Source organism: Apostichopus japonicus, chromosome 5 (genome assembly GCF_037975245.1).
Source record: "Apostichopus japonicus isolate 1M-3 chromosome 5, ASM3797524v1, whole genome shotgun sequence".
NCBI classification, from domain to species: domain Eukaryota; kingdom Metazoa; phylum Echinodermata; class Holothuroidea; order Aspidochirotida; family Stichopodidae; genus Apostichopus; species Apostichopus japonicus.
Genome location: NC_092565.1, coordinates 22,609,871 through 22,627,092, shown reverse-complemented (window position 1 = coordinate 22,627,092; position 17,222 = coordinate 22,609,871). Strand labels below are relative to the sequence as shown.

General features: G+C 38.5%; 1 protein-coding gene across 2 annotated transcripts; it reads left to right on the top strand.

Moving 5' to 3' along the window:
• Window positions 1-1,273: 1,273 nt before the first annotated feature.
• On the top strand, window positions 1,274-16,879 carry LOC139968075 (WD repeat-containing protein 91-like). 2 transcript variants are annotated; one of them, XM_071972419.1, is made up of 17 exons: window positions 1,274-1,394; window positions 3,324-3,512; window positions 4,418-4,572; window positions 4,819-4,928; window positions 5,838-5,960; window positions 6,808-6,890; window positions 7,484-7,587; window positions 8,461-8,782; window positions 9,944-10,175; window positions 11,129-11,252; window positions 11,828-11,924; window positions 12,786-12,880; window positions 13,937-14,072; window positions 14,708-14,816; window positions 15,286-15,398; window positions 15,794-15,988; window positions 16,402-16,879. In XM_071972419.1, the coding sequence occupies exons 2-17, from the start codon at window positions 3,390-3,392 to the stop codon at window positions 16,555-16,557; spliced, it is 2,277 nt and encodes a 758-aa protein (XP_071828520.1). In that variant the 5' UTR covers window positions 1,274-1,394; window positions 3,324-3,389; the 3' UTR covers window positions 16,558-16,879. The 2 variants fall into 2 exon arrangements, with proteins under 2 accessions (XP_071828520.1, XP_071828521.1); XM_071972420.1 differs by having other exon boundaries at window positions 1,282-1,394; window positions 3,351-3,512.
• The last annotated feature ends 343 nt before the right edge of the window (window positions 16,880-17,222 follow it).

Below are 17,222 nucleotides of genomic sequence, written 5' to 3'. Positions count from 1 at the left end.
CCCTCCCCTTTGGAAAATTTTCGCATACGGAGGATGGGCTAGATGCAAAATGCTGCCACATTTGATGCTAAATTCGATCTGAAGATATCTCCAGAAATTGCTATTTTTGAGGTAATGATTTTAACAAGGGGCAGAATTTTGCAGAGGATATGAACCACATGCTGTCGATGTTATGCCTAACCCTATATCAATAGAACCTACATTTGTTGAATTAATGTGTGCATGACCCCCGACTCCTTTCTTGTCTTTCTCGTTTCCGCCCATTATCTGTTAAGATGTAACAGGTTCCAGCATCGTTATTGGCTCCTATCAGGGATCTCACCATGCAATCCAAAGTTTGATCACATATCGAGTATGGCTCAGTATGCAGGTGTGAACATTCGCCATTTGTTCCTACAAGCATCTAACCTCAAATGACCTCTGCACCCCCTACACAACAGGGTTAATATATGGGTCCACAAATATAGGCAAGTATGGTGCCTGCGGACCCTCACATTCTCACATTTCGTCAGCTCCTAACCTGTCAACCTCAGACCAAGGCAACATATTGCAGTACCCTCCCTTCTCACAGTCATGTAGCTCGCGACGCGGACGTGTATATCCGCTGGTATGGCGTGAGCACTTACACATTCAATGTAAATATCGACACCTGTTGTGATGGCGCAGGTCACGACTTCGATACCCGACGTTCAAGGATAAACTTTTTCATTTTTTCGCAGCTCATTTGAAGAAAATACGAATTACTGTGCTTTTTTGTCCTTATGAAAAACCAACTCAGATGATGGGAGTTGAATATAACATATATATATTTTTTTACCAACCCAAATCTCAGATGGGGGCACTCGGGGGGGGGGGCACTGGGTTTTCCAGGGGGGCACGTGCCCCGCTGGTCCCCCTTGGCGACGCCACTGGCAAAGAGATATCATCATGATATAATTTTGAACAAAGTCTTTGTTTCTCAAAATGTGCTACAAATGATTATATCCACTATGATGGAATACACAATTATTATTACAAACAGTTAACACCAGAGAATCACATTTTATGATCGACCTCCTGGAGTAAGTTTTTTTTTATCTGATATAGAAATAGTTTATGCTCAAACTACATCGAAGGCTTGAAACAAGACATTGAGATTTGATTCTCAATTAACAGTGTAATTTTTCATCTGTCTTTTTCCGTATGTGTATCTCATTGAAAACCAATGGAATATCTTGCCACTTCCTACACTGCGCGGCTTACTCTACTTTCGTTTCTTCCGTGAGGTATTGTATAACACTGAGTTGGGCTACGCAGTCAAGCAATTTTGCAATCGAAGTCATACGCCTAGTCGGAATCTCAAAGTTCATAACAAGACCCTGAGTTAAAGTCGGAAGGTAGAACGAAGTTATATGGTATGTATTAACTATTGCGATATTAAAAAGTTGTATTGCTCAAGTATTAGTCACCTGGTCCTTCGTTGGTTTATGAGTCCACTAAGCAGATTTGGAAAGAAACAGAGAAAGAGCTCATTCTTTGAATTTAAATTTTACGTACATACCAGTTCTGCGAAGAAATTGTTTCATGCAACATGTAACCTAAGATAGAATGCTTCGCGAAGTTGGAATCCAAAAAGACACATACGCCTTACAAAGTTGACTCATTTTGTGTAGCCTAAAAATTTGATTTATTAGGGGGTGGTGGTTTGGCGGGGGGGGGAGCTGTCACGGTATGGATCCTCAGAGTCAGAGGTTGAATTAGCAAAACGCGAAGGACTGCACGTCAACAGCCACATCAGGGGCGATTTGTGCAGTACCACACCAAGACCACGACCAAGAATTTGAAGTGTAGCACATCATTTTGATCACAACTTAACTTTACCTTGGCTTATATTAGTGACATTGACAACATGCAAATTTGTTTAGGTGTCGGACCATCAGTTAGCCACCTGCTACTGTACAGGTGCAATTTTAACCCACTTAAAACTTGCTGTAAATTAACTGAGCTGTATATTTGTTTTTCGCTACAAGGGTATGTCCATTTCTTAAAGATTCACTGACATTTTGACTGAGTGATCACTACATGGCATTTACAGTAGAACTCTATGTATTTCAAACCGCTATCATAGCCTTGATTGGTGTTCAAAAATGTGTCAACCAACATAGTAAACCACAACATTAAAGGGTGTGAAGACTCGCACAAAAAGAAACGTCTAATGCCAGTAATCTGACCTAGTTTCGAATGAGGTGTAACAGAAGTGTTAGACACCACCATCGATCCCAGAAATACACACACAGCTTGATACCGTCGGTAATTAGACACTAGTGTACAGTCAGTAAATAGCCTACAGCTGCGGTCATACCCACAGCACAGTGAACAAACGATACAGCGATGGACATCTCAGGCCCAGCTAAGATAACAAGGTATCACGTTTCATTACTGTGCATTTTGTAGCGACACGAACAAAACGTCACTTGCAAGCAACGGAAAGTTAACTTTTTCAGATGGCCGCACGCGGTTTGGGGCGAGTCTTCAAAGCCTTTAAACTCTCCTTAATTTAAGCTTTGTTACTAAGGAAATATGCAGAACTGTAACTGTGTATGTGGATGGTTTATACTCTATTACTGTATCAAAGTAAAAGAAGTAGTACTAATGCATAAACCCTCCTGTTTCTGTATCTTATACAGCTGTGGAGTAATAATAATCATAAAGTAATAATAATTTATAAAGCGCATTATAACAATGGTCTGAATGTGCTTCACAAGAAGCAGAATGAGTAAAAAAATACAGCATTTTAGAACAAAAACTTCAAGATACACGAAAGGATCAAAAACATTAAAAGGTCCAAAGAGGGTAGCTTGTGAATGAGTGAGTGTTTAAGATGCCTTTAAATTTGTCTATAGTAGGGGCATTCCTAATGTGGGTGGGTAGTTTGTTCCAGAGTTTGAGGGCCGAAAATTGAAAGGAACGACCGCCGTACTTCTTGGTTTTAATTTTTGGTGGCTACAGGAGAATAGCACTGTTAGATCTGAGTGAGTGAGTTGGAATTTGTAAGGTGAGTAAATTGGAAATATAATTTGGGGCAAAACCATGGATGGCTTTGTATTGAGGGTGAGCAGTTTGTACTTTATTCTTTCATAGACAGGAAGCCTTAGAAGTACAGTTAGTACAGAGTCCACTTCATGGAACAGCCATCACTGGAAGACAGATGTGACTACAGAGTTCAACAATCATTTGTATTCCACCCTCCTCCATATATACAAAAAAAAAAGAGGAGTTATATCATGTGATCAGTGACAGATTAGCTGCACCACTTGACAACTTTCCACTTTCATATTCAACAAAAATTCCTCTCTTGTCATTTTGTGAAGTGGAATTTATAGGTCAGCTGATAACAGGAAGTCCCAACCATGGTGGAGTCCGTGGAGAGGATGGACGAAATGGTCAAGGACTATCTCCTGTTTCGAGGAATGACCAACACATTCAAAGCGTTTGAAACTGATCTCAAGAATGACAAAGATAGATCTTTCAGGGTAAGTAATTAAATTTTTCTGAGGGACAATCATTATCTGACCTAAACTACTATGTCATGAGCTGATATGTTATCTGATAAACTAGTTACTGTACTGTATGATGGTGTGCTGTAGTGTTTAGAACGGTCCACCATAACAACCATTTATTAGGTTTTTGCTTTCATACCCTACCAGGGACCGGATTCTCTTTGTCTTTTCAAAGTTTGCTGCTGTGCAGTGCTGTTGAGCCAAGTCTTTCATGGATTTGGTATTTCTGGTTTATGAAATGGGGTTTAATTCTCCTTTTTTTTCAATGGTTTGGAAACAACTTTGTTGCCCATGCCTGTTCTTCACTGATGATGAATGGAGTGTCTTTACCTCCAGATGATGTGGTACTCTTCTGTTGGATGGGTAATTTACATGGTGGTACCTGAAACAGGAAACATCTCATGGATTCTTTTACATTAGAACTGACAAATAATGGAGACTAACCTCCACATCATTTATAATTACTTTAAACTTCTACTATTTGTGACATCATTTAAATGTTTACCTGTAGTCATTTACATCTTTTGCAAACCAAGCCCACCAATGCTTTGTCTTTACGGTAGCACGGACGTGCATTTGTACACATCCCCACAGCAGGGGGACCCCACATCCCCCCAGTTTTCTGAAAAAAATTCCAAAGTGTCCATTTCATAATTAATTAGTGGAAGTGTCAAGCTGAACTGGGCACCCGTAGAGCTCATTTAGGTGTTCTTAGAAGCCAGAAATTGTATGGCAATATTACATTAGCGTGTACAATACATGAAGACAAACTGCCATGTCATTGAATGTTGGTAATCCAACTGTGACTCTTGTTTGAAGTGTTGTTTGTGACTTGTACTATTCTTCGAAACACTTACTCTCATTTCCATTTTCCTCAGGCTGACAAAATCAAGGAACAAATATTACAGTATATTCAAATGTATGACTTGATCGGACTTAGATCCTTATGGAAACATTTGGAAAGAAGAATCTTTTGCCATCTTGAGCATTCCCATTATACAAATGTCAGAAGAATTGAGGTCAGCTTGTTAAGGTAAGTCATGATCCAGTTTTGGTGATATATCAGTAGTTATCTCTAATCATTTTTTTCCTTGGCAAGAATGTCCCATATTTGATGAAAAGGAAAGCTTTCCAGTTTCACGTCAGATCCCTCGTATAGCTCTGGTCAAGATGAGTGATTGCTGCTCCTTGACCACTTCAAAGGACAAAACTCACTATTTCTTGTCTGGCAGGTTAAACTTTCATTTTCTTTCTGGTCTCTTGTTTTTCTTTACTGCAGGTTGTATGTGATCAATGCAGTACAGTCTGGTCGTACAGAAAAAGTATCCGAATTCTTCGACAAGATGTGTTATGAGATTCAAACCCAAGCAGAATGGAAGGAATGGTTCTGTGAGTAGAAAAATAGTACAGAATATCAAGTACAGGACTGTATAACTTGAAAACTTCCAGCTACAGAAGTACTGTAACTTGTGAAGAGTTAGGAAGTTGTAGACTGACAATCAATAATTGTTATTCGTTCGTCATCGCCTCAGTATCTTGTTTGTCTGTCATGTGACAGTGTCATGTGACAGTTGCCATAGGAATTGACTATGGAGATGAAGAGGTGAAAAAGATGATTAGTTTGGTGCTGTACAAGGATATTGACACTAACAGGATTCCTGTAGCCTGGAAATTTATTTGCCTGCAGGTGCAGGACCCTGTCCTAACTTTCCAGTCAGACATACAAGAACCAGAGGCAGTTTACTCCTATTGGCTCAGATGTAGTCGCAATATGACATATGTGACTATTATAGCTGTTGGCAGTCTGTTGTACCATTACGCTGTATCTCTATGTTGAGTGGAATCCACAGAGCTGCTGTGAGGGTGGGGATGGGGGAGGGGGGGTGAAGGGACTTTGCTTTGATGGACCACCATGCATGTGTACACTAGGGATTCATGTTCATTTACACTGCAATCAGTTTTCAACTTCCCAGATTGTTCCTCAGTGGCATTTATAGTTTTACACAAAATTCTTGAAATTTCTGTCAAAAGAAGCTGCTCACCACTTTGCTATATATTCAAGAGTAACACATGAATTTTTTGGGGAATTTTACATCAGTTGGTGCTGAGGCAGTTTATCTTAAGAGCTGATAGCTCAGTTTTAGATATGAGTAAATCAGAATAAAGAAACTTTACAGGGAAATTATACAAAGAGACTCGAAAAGACCAAATCAATTTCTGTTACTCATTCTTCATGTTCCAAGCACAACTGCCTCTTAATCCTGTAGTGTGACCTATTTTATTTATTTCCTAATTCAGCTCTACCATTTATGAAGAATCCAGAGCAGAACCAGACATTTGAAACCTACTTTAGCAAGCAGTGGCAGGATACATTGCTGTTTTCCCTGCAGAATTTCCTCAGTGTCATCTTTCAGAGTATGCATATCCTTTTACTGACATCTCATCGATCAGATAGCGAAATATCATCGTACTCATTTGTCATTTTTTTATATTTTTGTCGATAACAGTCTGATATCATATGGGAGGAGAGACTATCATCATCCTCATGATATTAAACTGTATAAATGAGAAGCCAGATGGTGAACAAAAATCACCCCAAAATGCCCACTGCTGCCAAGTTTTTGTCCGGTATCCGAGCATTGAGTTATTGTCCCTTGAGTATGTGATACACTAGTCTTAAACTATTCTTGAAATTTCATGATAGAAACACTGATGTCTGAATTTTATTATATTCCCTCATGCAATACTTATATTTTATATTTTTATATATGTGGTTTTTTTTAATATTAGTTTTAAAAGTCTTCTTACTTTCATGAAGAGAAGCAGAACAAGTAAAGAAGTTAATCAAGTTTATGAATCTAGGCAAGTCAGCAACATCACACATTGCACAAACTGGCATCCCCCTCCTCTCCCCTCCCCTCTCCCCTCCCCCAACCATGACAAGACTTTAACTAGTGCTGTTTTTTTAATTAGAAGTGTAGGGAAGTTGGTTTTACAATATAAAGCTGAACGAGGCAATAAAAATCTGAATTCATGTTATCAATCAGTTGCTTTTGTAAATTATTTGAGGAAATTTTGAAAAAATGTTTTAATTATTGGTACAGAGGTTTGTTAGAATATAATTTTAAGCTCCTTTCTTGTGTATCGTTTGATCATTGTTTAAATATTTAATATTTAAAGACAGAAGTCTAGTGACAATACATTGTAGTAATATCTTCTATTGACTTTCTTGCTGAATATGAATTTGTCTTTAATATATATGATCCACCTCTGCCAACGTTGCTGAATTTTGATGCCGAGCAAATGCATATGAAGAGTCTCGTTGAAGAAAACCGTAGACTGCTTGATCAGGTAGGGTGCGGGATTATCAAATTATGTATTTAATGTGCTTTAAAGATGATTCATCGAAATAGAAGTGCTTTAATTTGATTTAGAAAATAATGGGGGGGGGGGGGAAGCATTGAAAGAGGTGGGTGAGGAGGGGGGTTGAGACTTCATAGAGATGTAATAATGATGTCCAGTGTTACACTAGTTGAACAGTTGTTGTCTTTTCAAAGCATTTGTAGAATTCTCTTAACTAAATATCATCCCCGGTTTATTTTGTAATGAGGTGCAAAGGAACTTGTAAATACTGTAGTTTCAAGACAAATAATGCATATAAATAGAAGAAACAAGATCATGCAGAGAACTGAACAAAGGCATTAATAAGTACATGGTTATGAAATCTATTAATCTGTTCTATGGGGGGGGGGCGGGTGGGGTAGGGTGGGGGGTGGGGGATGGAGGACTTAGATCTGTTGTTTTATGGTCAGAAGACACCCAGTGTAAAGTTGCGGACAAACCTTGATGTATACAGTATGAATGAAAGGTTGAGATTATAAATTGAGGAAGCTTATTAGATTATTTGAATTTGCTCTTTGTTTTCTATATCATTTATCCTATAGCTTGCAGGGTATGAGAAGCCAAAGACCTCTGATGAAGTGGATTCACTCATCCCTCTTCCTCTTTCCACTACTGAAATCCCAGACGACTTTGCTTCCGTTGCAGGGTAAATAGTACACATATCACCCACAATCTTGCTGTAATCCTACAACCGGGTTCTTAAGACGTTAGGCTTGAGTACCCTACCAGCCTACACTGCACATTACTAATATATACAGTATGTAGAGTATGCAGCGATTTGTGTCTCTTTGCCAAATGGACCCCAGCCAGTGTTTCTCTCTGGCTCTGATAGAAAATAGAATTGAGAACCCATGCAAGAGAGAGTGTCCAAGTTAGAATGCATCTTGGTTCACAGTTGAGAATACCCACCACATTGCTTGAATGACCTTGCACTGTCCTGACCTCTTCAAAGTTATTTCTGAACAGTTAAATATTAGTTTGAAATTCTTTGGTTGATTTGCTTTACATGTTTGGTTTGTGAATTGAGCAAAGGCCAGAATTTATTTCTATTTCTTCAGTGGTCGTGAAAAGAGAAATGTTTTATCGTTGCATACTGCACTGCAGTGATGACTTAACAAGATGGTATCAGCACTTGAGAATATGGTCAGATGCTGGTAGGGAGGGGCAGGGGGTAGGAGTAGGAGGGGATTGATCAGATGGTTAGAATCAGCACTTATCCTAGAAGTGGGATCGGATGTTAAATATGAACCGTCAACACTTGTTGCAAAGACCTTTCTAGATACGACCGTGGTATCACAGAGACGGTTTAAAAATTATCCCTACGATGGTTTTACAACTATTGGAATCTCCAACTAGATAGCTGTCCTTTGACGGTTAAATGGAAAGTTTAAAGTAACATGCATACAAAATAAATCACAATACCAGTACGCACACCTAAACAGACAGTGACACAAAATTAGAGAACTATGGTTACAGTATTACTTTATAAATTCTTAATGATCTTTCTCATTGTTTTAAGGGGTTATCAAGTACGAGATTTTGGTACAAAACCGATATTGTCCAGAGGTGCAATCAGGCGATCGCCTCTGGCTCAAAGGAAGCAACCAGCAAGCCATGCAGAGAAGAATGCGAAGAACACCCCTGGCAATAATCTGTCGAAGAGCGTAGGGTTCGTCCCGAACACAAAATCCAGCGACAAGAGAATTTTAAATACCATACTCGGACCTAGGAAAGGCGGTGATGCTTCGTCATCGAAACCGAAGGATACTTCAGGGAAAAAAATAGATCCACCATCTGTAATGCAAACAAACACCACGACAGCTCCTGCTATAACCAGCCAGGTAAAATGTGTAACAGGGTATATTCTTTGAATAGTGACTTTCTAATTAGTGAACACAAGCACTTTGATTTTGATTTTGATTTGATTTATTTGATTTTCAACAGGTAATAAATATATACATGTGAAGGGAAGTCCTCTATAAAGCCAGTTCAGGCTTAACAAGGTAAAGGACTCCCAAGAGAGAAAAAAAAAAAAATACATATATACATAAATGAAAAAATATTTAATGTCTTAATAAGGAATAATTCATAACATACAGTATAAAGGATGTATCAATACTAAGAAATTTCTTCTTTTTTAGTGTTTTTCTAAATGTTACTTTAGATGGTTTAGATTTAATAGTAGCAGTTAGAGAATTCCATGTCCTCATAGCACGATTCTTTAAACTTAACGTACCGAATATTGTATTACATAAGTTGTGGTGTGCTTGACCGGCACTTCTAGTGCGGTGACTATGTATGGCACTGTTAATAGTAAAGAAGTCATCAAAGGCTGCAGAAAGTAAGCCATTTCAAGCCTTGTAAGAGAATGTGGTTACATTCAGCCTAAAAATATCGCTCAATTTCAGGATATCAGAATATCGCTAAACTCTAGGATAACTGTTATTGGTCAGGTTTGTTCGGGGGGGGGGGGGGGGTGAGGGCGTGAATGTGATCGGGTAAGAAATCATTTACAGCTTTGTGAAGTGGAAAAGTGCAATATATACATACAACACTTTGGTTTGTGTTATTAATACTGTTTATGTAGGTGGTATATGTTGCCTGTTAAATTAAAATAGCTTGTCCTTTTTCATTTAAATCATATTCCACATTCCATCAGATCACTTAAGTTTAGATACTAGGGCAATGGTGAGTGCTAACTTTTGCTCAAAAAAAGGTGCACCCAGCTGTAAGAATACCCTCAGTTTATAATAATGAAAATAGCATCCGTCATGTCTCTTATATGCAAAGTAGACAAAGCTAGGTACAACTGATAAAAAAAAAAAAATAACAGCTCTAGGGCTAAATGCTGCTGAAAAATAACAGACTTTCTCAAGGGCATATATTTAAACAGCTTCTGTGACATCAATACTTCCAAAAACAAACCATAGTGTTGTTATTGTTCCCTTTTATTTAATATCAAAAGAAGGTTTCAATCTTCTGCCTTCTTTTCTTTGTTACAGCCGAGGCAGACCGTAAATAAAAATTATGAAGCTCAGCGGAAGGAGTTGTTTCAAAAGTCAACGGTCATGCCACCCAAAGCGACAAAGATGCCAGTTGCCAGGACAGTGCAGGACAGCTCTATCGGATTAACAGACACCACTCAGTGGCAGTTACAGCCAGAGAGTGAAGGATCAACAGCGCCCCCAGTCTGGGTAGACAATCAAACTAGAAAAGGATCGGGACCACTCCAAGGTAATGTTAACTTTAGTAACAGCACAAGTAATCTGATTCCAGGTTAAAAGGCTGTCACTGTTACCTCTTTATGTGCTGAAATGTCTTGAAGCTGCAAAGAAGTAGTTTACTGGAGGTTCTGATCATCAGATTCCTTACCAGCGAGGAGACTGTGAGGTCAGCCAATCGTCTCTGGAGAACAATGCTCCAATGAAGTGTGAAAGAATTTACTACAGAGTCTTGTCCTAGTTGACCATTGTGTAACCTTGTGGGGCAAAGCTCTTCCACTATTATAACTGAATATTTTGTTTGGATAATGAATCATAATACTTGAGTTTGGTTTGCCGATAACATACAACAAACTTTGAGACAATTGACATACATTTAGCATATTAAATAGCACTCAAAGTGAAGGGAATTGGGAGGGGGGGCAGGGTTAATCCAAGTTCCGAGCAAGAGCTAGGGGTTTGATTCCTCAAATGGCATTCAAGAAAAACATATGATATATTTAAAGCTGTTTTCTGCATTCGGTCAACAATCCTATAAACGTACCAAGTAATACCCATAGTAAGATTGCAGTTTATGTCATTAAGTTAAAGGTGATGAGTTCTTCACATTTCATCTCCCCAGATAGTTGTTGTTTCTAAAATCTTAATCACATGCAAATAGCAAATTGGAAAAGTTGCAACATTTTTTAACATTATGCCAAATATCTGAAATGAAAAGTAACTATGTAAGCTAATGAATAACGTTTAAAATGACGTTTTAATATGACACCAAAGCATTTATCAACATCAACTTACCATAAAAAGGTGCTCAAAAAGCTAAGAATGTAATGCAAACTTCAATGCAATATTCTTAATCCATGTTAATAGTCACATTAAAGTATAGGTTTTCATCTACATTTATATATTTATTTATTTATTTATTCATTTATTTGTTCCTCTTCTTGTTTCTCTCTGATTTATTTTCAGTGATGTCACCCTTTATTGTTCTCAGTTCTGATGAATACACAGAGCATCATTCCTCCATCACCCATTGCAAGTTCTCGCCGTCTGCTACCTCCGTGGCAACCATGGACATCGATGGAGTCGTCAAGTAAAATAAACCCTCTCTTGTCGGTTTGCTTTTCTCGTTAGCAGTTTCGTTTAAACCAAATTAACGTACAGTATTTACTTTTACTGAACTTTGTACATTGTAAAACATTTAGAATATCACCCTCCTCCCCCCCCCCCCAAAAAAATGGAAAAGTCTATGATAATGAGTTGGCCGTTCTATTCTGTATGATTTATGATTTACATAAGAAGACATTGGTAACTTTCAAGCTAAAATCAATGAAGACATATGCTTTCTTTGATAAAAGTTTCAGTAGCTTATCAGTGAACTTCTGTAGAGTGAGAACAAATGGCAGTTGAAAACTGACGATACATTGATCCATAGTACATGCCGTACCACAAGAACAGACCTACCCTACCCTCCAAACCCAGCTCACATCGTACAGTATGCTTTACGCCTGACCATTTTCAGTATGGTCGTTTAATTTAGAATAAATAGAAGTAGTTACTTTCTACACACTAACATCATGTGAAAATGGTATGCTTGTATCTGTGCAAATCATTTTTCTCACAACTGTAATATTTTGTATTTTTTTCTTTTTTAATTTACCTTAACAGGATTTGGTCTTTTACACCGATGCCCAGGACAATTGCAACAGTCATGTTCAAGGCTCCATTGCTATCTATGGAGTGGGTTCCTAAACAACCAAGAATGGTAAGACTTTCATTTTAATATTTCTGCAAGACGACCAGCTAGATTCATCATTCCTGTTCAACTAATCTTTCTCGTAATATGAAAAGTCAGTCCTTCAAGGATTGATTTTTATGGTTGATGGCTAATGTGTAGATGATGTTAATGAGTTCAATATCCTGCCCCTCCCCCTTTCCCCTACACACTACCCCCTCCCAAGATTTGATATGAGAGTGCTCAAGAAACCTTTTTCTACTACGGTATCACTTTTAGCTCCAGTTTTCTCCCAACTGGCCAGATGAGTACTAAGTTGCCTCAGGTTACTACAGTTACAGAAATAGCATTAAGGCTCAATATCTTTGTCAGTGTCACATCTAGGCCATACCTCCATTATTTGAAACTAAATTTGGCTATATTTTGGGTGATATCCTTTCTCAATCTAAACTTCAAGGTATTGTTGATATCCTAATCTGCTTCACACTGTACTGTATGAATGCTTCAAGTTGGACTCAATAATAATATGGAGTACAGTTTGTAAGATGTTACGGTAGGAAGATCAGAAATTCATCCGTTGAGAAATGTCATCAAGAGATTAAAAATCAAACTAATCATCACAAACATCTGATTTGTAACCATGGGCCAGCAATACCATGAGCATTTCTTTCAAGATATGTGAACGGCATCCAAATTCTTCCAAAATCTTCTCTTTAGATTTCAGGCTGCCAGAGATGTCCCTGTAATATAAAACCATTCACCTTTAATTTGTCCACCTCCGATGAAAACACTTTGGTTTTGTTTTAAGCTACTTCTATGAAGACATTCCTTATTTTCTCTCTGTAAATTAACCATCCTCTTCTTGTCCTACATTGTTTTTTTTTCTTGCAGCTTTTACTTGGCAGCTCGGAGGGAACTTTAAAAGTCTACGACACAGAGCAGAAGAAGCTGATGAGTGATGTCAATGTTGATCCCTCTTGCCCAAAGTGAGTCACCTGAAGGATCCTTTAAGTGATATTTCCGTGACTGAAGATGATTGCTTAGTAACCAAATTGCTGGAAAATTGCTCAATCTTTTGGTCAAAATCACATCCTTTGTGGCATGTATCTATGGCAAAAATAAAGGAATTATTCAACATCGGTGTGTATAGTGAGAATGCATCTGGCAACAGTTTTTCGACATCGGTGTGTATAGTGAGAATGCATCTGGCAACAGTTTTTCGACATCGGTGTGTATAGTGAGAATGCATCTGGCAACAGGTTTTCGACATCGGTGTGTATAGTGAGAATGCATCTGGCAACAGGTTTTCGACATCGGTGTGTATAGTGAGAATGCATCTGGCAACAGGTTTTCGACATCGGTGTGTATAGTGAGAATGCATCTGGCAACAGGTTTTCGACATCGGTGTGTATAGTGAGAATGCATCTGGCAACAGGTTTTTCGACATCGGTGTGTATAGTGAGAATGCATCTGGCAACAGGTTTTCGACATCGGTGTGTATAGTGAGAATGCATCTGGCAACAGTTTTTCGACATCGGTGTGTATAGTGAGAATGCATCTGGCAACAGTTTTTCGACATCGGTGTGTATAGTGAGAATGCATCTGGCAACAGTTTTTCGACATCGGTGTGTATAGTGAGAATGCATCTGGCAAAAGCAGAGCGAATCATGTCATCATGAGCTAAAAATGCTTTTTGTAAATTTTTTATCCAAACAAATTTTAAAAACAAATTTGGGTGGGGGGGTGAGGATGGGGAAGGGGAAGGGGAAGATATTGAAAGAATTTATTCGGCCTATTGGTGGAATTTAATGTTATGGCAAAAGTTTACTTTGTCAACCTGTTTGGGTGACCATTTTATGCTCTTCTCATGATCCTGTGATGGAACTTTCAACTTGGTTATTATTTCACTCTTAAATGTTCATTTGCAGTTATGAATTAAATTGAAAACAAAACCCACCTGTTCATTTCATGATATTTCTGTTCTCGAAGAAGCTTTAGTTTGGGATTCAATCAAATATAATTATTTTTAATTCTTCGAGAAGGATTGTATCCCTTGCCTGCAATCCTGGCGGAGATGTTTTTGCCACTTCTCAAACGAATCAAGAAAAGTCTGGGGTCAATCAAGACAGATCAAAGAGCCGTCTACTACTTTGGGATATCAAGGTCATGAAACCAAAGGTAATACCTGCGTTAAATTGCTTTATTTCTATCAATTTCTCTCCGTTCATGCAAAACTCTGCATGGAACTATTGGTTATTTGTGTTTAAGTTTCAATGTTAAAATCCTGTAAAAATGTTATCTCAAGTATGGGAGTAAATATTAGTCTTTTATTAGCAACAAACTTTTTCTAGTGAAGTCTAGCTTTTGAAAATTATAAGTTGCTACATCACCACTTTCTCCTGCTGGTGATTTTTTTCTTTGGAGTTCTCCACTCCCCCTCCCCCTCCCCTTCCCCCTCCCCCTCCTTCCTCTCTCTATCTCTCACTCTCTTCCAGATATCATGTTCTAGATTTTATTTTCATTGGTTAAATGTAATACCCAAACTACAATAAATGACAATATGTCACCTGGAGCAGAACTAGGTAGTATTAAATTATTGTCCTTTGCTCAGATATTAGATCATGTCACATTGCTTCCATAAAGCTCTTTTTCTGCTGTGAATCAAATATTAAGTTTCAAATTCAAAATTTCAAATTCATAATCGTAAAATTTGTCTATCATATGTAGCGCCGCATTTTCTTAGCGATACTTCTAACAGTTATATACTGTCTAACATTCAGCATTAACCTATTTATGTTTTGTTTCTTCTCCAGGGAGATTTCATAGTTTCCGATATTGACACATGCATAAACAGCATGGCTTTCAACCACAATGGTAATATGATGATAAGCGGTGCTGCCGATGGTACCCTTCGTTTATTTGGTAAGCATAGATGTCACCTACTGTATAGTAGGTGTTACTAAGATTTGTCAGTAATTGTGTTGCCACCATCTGTAATGCATTTCTGTGGTGGAAATAAGATAATATTCTTAACAACTCAGCCCATATTGACAAAGGTAATTGTATAGAAGACAAGTTTAACCAAGCACAGATCTGCTGAACAGAAGAGGCAAGGGCTTCAAGAGGCAGGGTTGGACGTCAAGAGGTTGGACATCAAGAGGCAGGGGTGGACCTCAGAGGCAATGATTGTCACCTTTTTCGATGACTTCATTTTTCCTTTAGTACGTTATGAAAATGCGAGTACATTATTTTTTATCCCATATTTCCTTGAGTCCCCTAGTTTGCACTAGGGCTGTATTGCCCCCCCCCCAATCCCCCATCTCTTCAAGCCAGAGTAGTACCATATCCATCCATTCCTATTATTATCTGCTACATCCATTTCTTTTCACAGATGTCAACTCCTGTAACTGCATCTTGAGTTGGAAGTCTCACAAGGGTCCGGTACATGCCGTCAACTTCAGTCCTGATGAGACTTCTGTGTTTAGTATGGGTGCTGATGGAAAGGTAATGCTCACCTCCTCCCTTCCCACCCCCCTCCCTCTGCCCCCCTCCTCTAACCCTCCAAAATTATTGTCATGTTTAAATTTAATTGACAATTCATAACAAGTCTCAGGGAAGATAAAATGCACTGTAGAAATATCATTGTTATTGATCATTATTTTGGCTTTGTGTTATATTTGGGGGGGGGGGGGGGAGAGGGGTGGGGGAACTAATGGCCTTTAATATCTGGAAAGAATCTTAGAATCAATGAAAATGCTGCATTTCTGTATTAAATGTTGGGTAAAATGATCTATGAAATATGATCACATATTTTCGTTTTTGTGTTGATAAATTTGTAAACTATAATAGAAGAAGAAACTGTTCATAGCCTCAGGTAAATCTTGTTTTTCTCAACACAGTTTTGTAAGTGGGCGCTGGTGAACCCTGGCCAACAGGTAGACTTTTCCATTCACAATGGCGCCACAGGACCATTTGTGTTGTCAGGGTACGGCGGCTACAGTCAGCAACAGTCCCCGAGAGGGAGACTTTTCGCCTTTGACAGCAGCGGCCAGTACATACTGACGTGTGCCCCGTACGGTGGCATTATCTACAAGGTAAAGTGGTCACTGCACCCAAGTTTTTGTCTGTTTTCTGTTTGTTTTTCTTTTTGCCCTTTGCAACGTGAGAACTCCCACCAGGCAAAATACAATTACAAGGCAAACCGTTTTGATAAAATGTGGTAATAGCTTTCACAATAGATGAATTTCACAATTCCTCGAGGAAATCTGTTCCTTCAGACAACAAAACATGCCTTCTTTTGATTGCATGCAAACATGAAGCCGGCTTAAAGTAACTGATTTAATTTAATTGCTTTTGTGCTTTCCATTGTTAGTATTGTTCTTTCATGTCTTGTCCTGTCCTCTCCTGTCCTGTCTTGCAATGTCTTGTCCTGTTATGTTCTTGGTTTTTTTTCTTCACTTTTTCATTAAAGCTTCCATATTTACTTCTTTTCCTTTGTTTTTCACAGTTGAGTAAAAGCGGTGACCTGGATCAGATGTTGACTATTCTGGGTCACCGTACTCCAGTTGTCAGCGTGGATTGGTCGACATCGGTGAACACAGGAATGTGCCTGACAGGTTCTATGGATGGAAAGGTCCAAATAACGACCCTTCTCAGTCAATAAAACAAGGTATCAACAGACGTAATTCTCAGAGTTTTGAATAATCGAAGACGGGTAGCTTCATCAGTAGTGTCATGTGAATGATCTGCTTATCGTGTACATAAGAGAAATAACAGGTTGAATGAAGACAGGACTCAGTGTTTCTGAAAGTTTGAAAAAAACAAACATCTCTTAACAATTGACAGACTTTGTCAGTGGTTACTTTAAAATTTACATATTAGGAAGTATGTGTGCAAGCTGATTGGTTTTGATTAAACTATATGTGAAACTGAAAGCAACTAGCATAGGCGTAGGAGGCGGGGGGGGGGGGGGGGTTGATGCCCCCCAACCAAATATTTTTGTGAAAATTCGGGCAATATGCTGATAATTTCGGGCACCTACTGAAAGAAAAATTGCAATGTCTTTTTCAATGGTTAAACTAATGTGATTATCATCATTATTATTGTAACGACTTCCTCAATAATTTTAACCAATATGGAAGGGTATTAACACGGCAAATGAGTGTATGTTATTGGAATGCGATGTAATAACTGATGCATCCCTATATGATATGCACATTAACATGTTGAACGCGAAAACTTTTGTTATATTTTCCGGGCAAGTCGTTACAGCACTCCCAAATCAAATTGGGCTCCTACAAATTGGGCCTATGGCAGAATATAATGTTA